This window comes from Alligator sinensis, unplaced genomic scaffold (genome assembly GCF_000455745.1).
Source record: "Alligator sinensis unplaced genomic scaffold, ASM45574v1 scaffold536_1, whole genome shotgun sequence".
NCBI classification, from domain to species: Eukaryota; Metazoa; Chordata; order Crocodylia; family Alligatoridae; genus Alligator; species Alligator sinensis.
In genome coordinates, this window is record NW_005842951.1 from 500,379 (window position 1) to 508,677 (window position 8,299).

The 8,299-nt window shown below is 41.1% G+C and overlaps 1 protein-coding gene across 2 annotated transcripts in view; it reads right to left on the reverse strand.

Annotated features, from left to right (window-relative positions):
- Positions 1–6,439, reverse strand: part of RAI14 (retinoic acid induced 14) — a 51,603-nt gene extending 45,164 nt beyond the window's left edge. For both annotated transcript variants that reach the window (XM_025192627.1, XM_025192626.1), the window contains exons 1-2: positions 6,395–6,439; positions 6,101–6,231 (exon numbers count right to left, since the gene is read on the reverse strand). In XM_025192627.1, coding sequence (XP_025048412.1) covers positions 6,101–6,231; positions 6,395–6,424 — 161 coding nt within the window. In that variant the 5' untranslated portion in view covers positions 6,425–6,439. The remainder of the gene's footprint in view (positions 1–6,100; positions 6,232–6,394) is intronic.
- Between the last annotated feature and the right edge of the window lie 1,860 nt (positions 6,440–8,299).

Consider the following 8,299-nt stretch of genomic DNA (forward strand, 5'->3'; position numbering starts at 1 on the left):
CTCAGGGAAAGTTTTCCTTAGTTTATCACAAATCTTGTATCACCTGGGCAATTTTTTTTTCTAATTCTAAGGTTTCAACTCTTTATCTAAACTGCTTTTATTTCAATTATTCTTTCTCAAATGGAAAAATGTTACAGTTGTAGCATGTCTTCATTTGTTAAAAAATTCCCTTTATAAAATAAAGACTTGCTCTCTCTTGGGACTCACTTGACTTTAGAGTTTCATGTTTCTCATGGTATGCTATGGGCAAAGTAGATGAAGAAAGTCTGGAAAATAAAAACATTTAAAAGGCTGACAAGAACAACCCCCCACCCAATTTTCCTTTGCTTCTGTTAAGGTGAATATGAAAAATAAAACTGCACTGAAGAGAAAGTCCATTGTCATTTCAGCACTTGCATTGAGTTAACTCCTAATTGGCTAATTAAACTATATGATTTGAGTTACTTTCCCTGAACCTTTTTTTTTTGGTCAGAGGTTGCATGTGCATGACAAAAGCAAGACTTTTTCAGTAGCAGAGTATCAGATGAAAAGGAGTGACAGAGAGCTCAAATAAGACCAACATGGTGACAGGATCAAATGAATATTATGTACATAATAAACTTAAAGTACATGGACTTGGAATGTGCAACTATGCATGCTCTGGTTCAAATCAAAATCTAAGTTTATTATCTCTACAGGGTATAATTGATAATGGTCTTGGGAAAACCCCTAGAAGTGCATTTCTGGAGTCTTCTTGGTCTTTTTGTGCCATTGTCAGTCCTCATTTCATTTAACAAGCACTGATGCAATTGCAGCTAAAAGTTTACTAAGGGCTATTGTTTCAAGTTAATAGGCATAAGCATTTAATTCTATTCTAACTCGGTATCTTGTAGAAACATGCAAACTTAGCAGTAATGTACTGGCACAGAGACAGAACAGCCTTAGGACATGGAAGTGCTGCCATTTATACATTGCAAGCTATTTGTGAATTTTCTTCAAGAGCAGCTTCTTTAAATTACCATCCATTTGAAAACTTAGTCCTGTGGAATAAGCCACATGAATACCCTGACTTCAACAGCCTTTTTTTTTTTTTTTTTTAAAGCTTATCTGGGAGTCAAATGGTCAATATCCAAATTGGAAAAAGTATTTAAGCTTTTTAAGAAAGAACAACAGAAAACAAGCCTGGAACCATTTTGGAAATGCTGCCAGGGAGAGTCCAATTTCAATTACAAATGTGTTTGGCAGAAGTTTGATCTGGCATAAATGGAGTTCTGCACCAGCCTGCACCAAAGGTGGATTTGCTCCATGGCAGTGAAGCTGATTTACATGCATGTGTTCATCAAAAAGAGTGACTGTGAAAAAGTGAAAACCTCCAAAGTCTTAAAACTGCACATCAACTTTACAGAATGCTAAAAATGTTGCTGGGAGAGTTTCTTTGGCTCCCACATAAACTCTAAATCCTGCTCTGGAGGGATTCATGGGTATTTAGGGCAGATCTTGGCCTTCAGCATCTCTTTGCTTCACTACATACATCTTAGGAGTCAGTCACTCAACCCTACCTGCTGTAGACTAAAGGTTTTTATAATTATTATTTTGGCTTCTGTAACTAATCGGAATATTTGATTCTGTTCCTCCTCATAGCAGCCCCATTGCATGCGGTGAAAAGTATCATCTTCCACATTTCTTAGGTCATTTGTAGAAGTTCTTGTAACTTCGCATTTTTGGTTAGAACTATACGGTGTCCAAAACTAAATGCAGTGCCTCAGCTCAGATACAAGCAACATCAAGTAGAATGATTTATTCCCCCCCCCACTTCAAAAGATTCTTTAAGAAAAAAAACAAAGACAAAGATCTTAATAGGAACAGGTTATCTTAAAGAAAAAATGTGAATGTGATAGACCAAACAAATCTGTCATGCAAAAATATTATGGTTTCTAATGTTCCACTTTCAAGCACGTTCCACCACAGTGTTTAATCTCATATGGAATTTGTTACGTAATGTAATCCATTAGGTTCTTTTGATTAGTCCCCTTCAGCCTAGTTCTATAAATGAATATATCAACATACACCCAAAGGAATCAATAAGTCATTCATCCAAATAACTTTTCCCCTACATGAATATGCAGACCTGCTACTACAATACAGCCAGTGCATAGTATGAAATTGGAGAGTGGCTGTGGTCAGCAGTAGTGCTAAGGCACATTTACACTCTATAATACCCAGAATGCATCCTTTTTAGAGGACGAAAATCTTCCATTTTTGTGCTAATTTGGTAGGGAGTGTTAGTGGAAACATGTGATGTGAGGGAAAATGCAGTTTCAAAATTGTCTTCTTTCTCCTAAGGAGACAGTTGCTGTTTCAAAATTAGCAGTGGTCCTCTTCTACTTAAGATGTCTAGATTTCACTCAAGTGTCCATTTTGGCATGGAAGATTCCTCAGTGACTAGCCTAGAGCTACTGCACGTAGGATCACAGGAAAGCAGGGCTGGAAGGGATCTCATGAGGTCATCTGGTCTAGCCCCTTGCTCAGCACAGGGTTATCCCTGACTAAGTGTCTCAGTCAAATATCAGTCTAACCTGCCCTTGAAAATTTCCAAGGATAAAGTTTCCACAAAATCTCTTGGTAGCCTATGCCAATACTTAACCACCGTCTGAGTTAGAAAGAAAGTGGGTGGATGGCTAGGTCCTGAGGTAGGCTTCAGGCTAGCTTTGTCCAGTCTGATGGGCGGCTCTAGAATGGAAGGCTGGGTCGGGCTGAGGCCCCAGGTTATGGTCTGACAGTAGCTCAACGAGGACAACACTCCTCTAGAAAGAAGGGAGCTTCAAGTTTTGGCCCTTGCTCCTAATGCTGTTTGTGCATTTTACATGAAATACTTATTGGCTGGAATAAACGAGCAGCATGTGGAGTAGAAGCCAGAACCCAGGGCACCATCCCATCAAGAAGAACCACCTCTTCACTGGTCTACTGAGTCCAATTCCTTTTTGGTTTTTGTCTGAAAGAATATGTTGCATAAAACCTTTTTGAAAAGCTTGAAAATGGGGGGAAGGGGGTGGACACCATGACACAAACTCATGAGCCATAGCTCAACGGCAACAAGGCACACTAATATGGGCTCAACGTGTGTGACTATGTGTACTTCTCCAGACCTGCCCCCAACAATTTCCTCATCTGTCAGACACTGTCTTTTCAGTGGTGAAACAACTTAAACATTTCTTAAGTTTTCCACTATATGCAAGGAAGAATAAGGGTTGAAAGCAGGGTCTTGAATAAAACAAATGTTGCCAAAGAAAAGGATCAGCATTTACTTTGGTGCTCTCTTGGGCTTTGAAATTACTACAAATAAATATTTTAAATCAAATGCTAGGTAAACGAACCTTTCAGACTAGTGAGAACACAGACCTTTAATTGCTTAGAACAAATAATGGCATTGTTATAAAAGTCACAAAGATACTTCTATGTTAAGAGGACAACTAGCCTCATGGTTACAAACTAAAGTATTATAGCTTGCAATGGATATAGTATCACAGGAAAGTAGAGCTGGAAGGGACCTCACAAAGTCATCTAGTTCAGCCCCCTGCTCCAGACAGGATCATCTGACTAAACCATCCCAGCTAAACCATCTGTTGGCAACATTTTTGGGCAGAGTACCAAATACACCTGCAACCTCGACTAGTAAGACTGTAGTGGGGGAGCTGCAAGGGGCCCGATCCTTGTTGTGGCAGCACAGCCCCAGCCCCTTCTCTGCCCCGAGGTGCGCATGCACTCGCTGCTAGTAATGAGTTGGACCGGAGCTCTACAGACTCTGGTGTAGCTACTTACAGCATCCTGGCTGCCTACCACAGCCGACCTGGGCAGGCCTCTGCCACTCACCATGGAGCCCAGGCTGCTCACCACAGGTGATAGAGAGGCTGCAAGGCACATGTGCCAAGCCACATGCCTCTGCATGCCACACACTGGAGCATCCGCCAGGGGTCGCTGACCCCTGGTCTAAACTGCTCTTGAAAGTTTCCAAGGATGGAGATTATACAATTTCTTTAGGTAGCCTGTTCCAATACTTCAGCACCATCATTGTTAGAAAGTTCCTCTTAATCTCCAACCTAAATTTTCCCTGCTGCAGCTTGAGGCTGTTAGTCCTAGTCCTGTCCTCCACAGCCACAGAGGAAAGTTCATTTCCATCCTCTCTACGATCACCTTTCAGGTATTTGAAGGCTATTATCAAATCCCTCCCCCAGTCTCCTCTTCTCCCAGCTAAATAAACCTAGTTCTTTCAGCCTTTCTTCATAGGTCTTGCCTCTCAGGAGCCCAAAACAGGACACAGTACTCCAAGTGAGGCCTCACTAGTGCTGAACAGAGCAGAAGAATCATTTCCCTTGATTTGCAAGTGATACTTCTTTTAATACTAACCAGTATGCTGTTGGCTTATTTTGCAACAAGAGCACACTGTTAGCTTATATTCAGCTTATGGTCCATTGTAACCCCTGGCCCTTTCTCTGCAGAACTGCAGCCTCAGTACTGCACCATTCCCCAGTCTGCATTTGTGCATGCAATTATTCCAGCCAAGAGCATGACTTTGCACTTGTCCTTGTTGAATTTCATCAGATAGATTGCAGATAATTTCTCCAGTCTATACAGGTCATTCTGGACCCTACCCTGTCCTCCAGTGTTTGCAACTCCAGCCAACTTGGTGTCATTTGCAAATTTGATAATCATGTGCTTGATCCCATCATCCAGATCATTAATGAAGATATATTGATCAGTACTATACCCAGGGCAAACCCCTGGGGAGCCTCACTTGATACCTCCTCCCAACTGGACATGGAGCCATTACCTCCAGGGCTGTAGAAGAAAACTGCAACATGGCCCTCGAGTGACAACAAACCTGTGCTTGAGAAACAACAGGCTCATGGATATTGATGGATAATATTAATTCTCATTTGTTTTACAGACCAGTTCGTGTTATGATATTGCTTTTGACATGCATAAACCTTCCACAGAAAGAGAGGTTAACTAGCTACAATGGAGGATACAATGGAAGAAATTCTAAAAGTTAGTGCTACGTAGACCAAAGTAAAACGTGGAACATTTGACATATCTGTGATTACAGGAGCTCAACTGATTGATAAGATACAACTAAATTATGTCTGATTCTCTGTTTCAAAACAAAGCATGTATATAATGCCATTTAATTAAAACCATATTAAAATGAGGAGAAAGCCCAGTAGAAGTAATCAGAGCTTAGGAATTCTATGGGTAAGTCATTTCAGGTCATTAGGAGTCCATGCCATCACTCAGTTTTTCATATTCCAAATCGAAATAAAAGAGATGCACCAAACTGACACAAACCAAGCAAGGAGCAGAGCATGACTCCATAAATACAGCCTAAAGGTAGATTCTTAAAACCATATTAGCATAAACCGTCTTAAGCTGCCTCTTCCAAGAAACGATGGTCATTTTTCTCTGCATCTCCCTGTAGCCTTTAAAAATCTACTTGTTTTCTAACAGTTTGCTAAGTAGTAAGATATTTCTTGTACGTCCACGAAACAGGTTTTCTGTTCTACATACAATGGGAAGGTATAAGGGACTATGGTCCTCTGGTGGCCGGTTTTTCACTAGTGGTTTGTGCCAATATCTTTGTGGTTAACGCTCCTAAAAAAATTTCCAATTCAAAGTCACCAGCAGTTTTCACTCCAGTTTAGGAAACTTAAACTCAACTGCCCTGTGGGCAGCGTGGGAGGGGAGCTCCCAACACTTAATGCCTTTTTGGAGTTTATAATCCAGACTGCCCCATGACATTCTGGAGCCTACCTCTTCCCCCAAAGAACTCCAGACAGGACAGCCATCTGGATGCATGGCAGTTCAAAGCACTGACATTCTGCACTGGCATTTGGTTAATATTAAACTGTAAATGAAGCCATGCACAAGCTGAAAACGGTCTCTAAAACTGTGTACTTAGGCTGAGGTGGGGTGGGGAAGAGCAGGGAAGGAGGTATAATTCCAGGTTAATCTTTGTTTCATAGTTGCTGCTCTCAAGGTCATCCTGTAAAGGAAACATGAATCCAAGGTGTCTCCCCCCTCCCTCTCCCTTGAGCACGCTAGACCAGTTTAGAGCAGACAGACTTACGCAGTTTTGCCCTCACTATCCTGTTTGGTGGCACTGGCTCCCTTTTTGCCCAGCAGTGAAGCCACTTTCTCTGCATCGCCATTCTCCACAGCCTGCAGCAGCCGGTCATCATTCTTATTCCACTCGTTGGTCTGTGGCAAAAGAAAACAGGTGGAGAAATTGATCCTGGTGATCTCCCCAGGGTTCACCAATTCCCCCTGCCCACTCATTTACTATCTCTTAAAGGGAAAATAAAAAACAATTAAAAAAAAACAAAACACCCGCTGCTTGCTTGTTGATGTTTGAGGTGCCTACCAGTAACTTAAAATGGATCATTTGTTGCATGTGTTCAAGGACTAGCAGTAGCTCAAGTCAGATCAGATGGATTTCTTTTAAACTACCAGGGCAACAAGCAGGCCTCTGCAATTTGTTACCTCAGTGCCAGGTAATCAGCCTGCAGTTTACTCCTGGAAGTCTACTGCTAATGTGGAAAATTCACTCTAACGCTATACGTCAAAAACAAATCCACTTGCTTCATTAATGTTCAATGAGGTTTGTATGTGATCTCATCTGAATTCCTCTAGTTCCAATTTTTGTACGAGCACTATACTGGTCAGGTGCTATCATTTTTTTCCTAACACGCTACGTGAGACAGAAGTGTGATGCACGCTGTAACCTGACAGACACCCCTCCTCACATACCTGCAGGAACCTTAACAACAAGCAGCAGAGCCACAACAACAGGTTAAGAGGTATTCCTTTGCAAATTGCGATCAAGTTTATTGAATTTTTATTGCCCTGGTGCATGGTATTATCTAGCCCAGACAGATTCCAACATGGAGCACTACCCCTCTACATACAGGCAGAGAGCCACCTTTTAACCAAAAAGAAACTTCCATCATTCCTCCCTCCACATGAGAAGCTCACGAGCAAAAGAAGTCCGGACTCATGCTAAACTAAGATCCTACATAAAAAGCACAACATGCTACAGACATACTGAAAAATGGATCTGACAGAAGGCTGGTCAACCATGACAGTGAGCTCATATAAGCATGCCTAGATATCTCAGTACAGCTATGGGGAAGTTTTTTTGAAAATTCACAATTCAAGCAATTTTTTTTTTTAAGGTAACAGAAGAACTGGATCTGAAAGAGAGTTACCAGAGGTTGAAACACTGCAAGAAGGACAAGCAAATTGTATGGAGCAAGGCAGTAGGTGAAGGAGGAACTAGGAATGGTGACCAGGAGGACCATTTTGGGGGAAGTCTAAAGCAGATTTATTTTGTTGGCTGTATCGTGTTCTCTACCATTGCCAATTTCACTCGACTGTCACCATCTGCTTGGTGCAAACCAGCTGCCTCTCACCTAGTGCACAGGCGCCTGCTTCTTACTGCAGAGGACATTTACACAGAGAAAATTTACTGGGATTATTTACTATGAAGTAATGTGTCATGGGTCCACACCCCCTGTAGTGCAAGTGTCTTGGTTAGTGGATGAAGTTATACTCCTAATATGCAGCACAGATACAGACCCTAGCTCCTGCAAACTCTAAATGCACTAGTTTTATCAATTGTTCCAGTATCATCAATTTATAGCCATATTTGGGTACTATGGTCATGGGAGGCTAACAAAGAGGCAGACCATCTAAAACAATTTTTTGATAAGGTCTTTTTGACAGGTATCTATATTTCCTGCCAATAAAACTCTTATAATATGATTTTTTTAAAGTCTGGTTATCCTGTCCATGTGACCGTGCTTTCTGCCTATGTAGTTTCACAATTCACCAGGCTTATGCTTTTTTTTTTTTTTTTTAAACAAACATGAGGGGGGAAAGGACCTAAAGAAATTTAGAAGTACAATAGTAAACCTTCTGAAAACCCACAGGGAGACTCAGAGGCAGGGGAAGTACCTGCTCTTATTTCTGGAAAGCAATTTTACAAATTGGGAACAGTAAATATTAACACACATTTCCACAAAAGACAGACAAAAATGCTAACCTGAGATCTTTTCATGACCTGAAATAACCAGTACTAATTCTCCAAATGTTGGAAACTGAGCTATAGGAAAGCATTAAGACTTGCTGAAAGTCTTTGGCAGAATGCATCTTAACATAGCTTCAGCAATGCTCAGCTGTTTTATAATATAAATAGTAGGGCTGTCAATGAATCGTGATTAATGCACATGATTAACGCATTCGTTGTTATTCCTGTTAATTTTTTTAA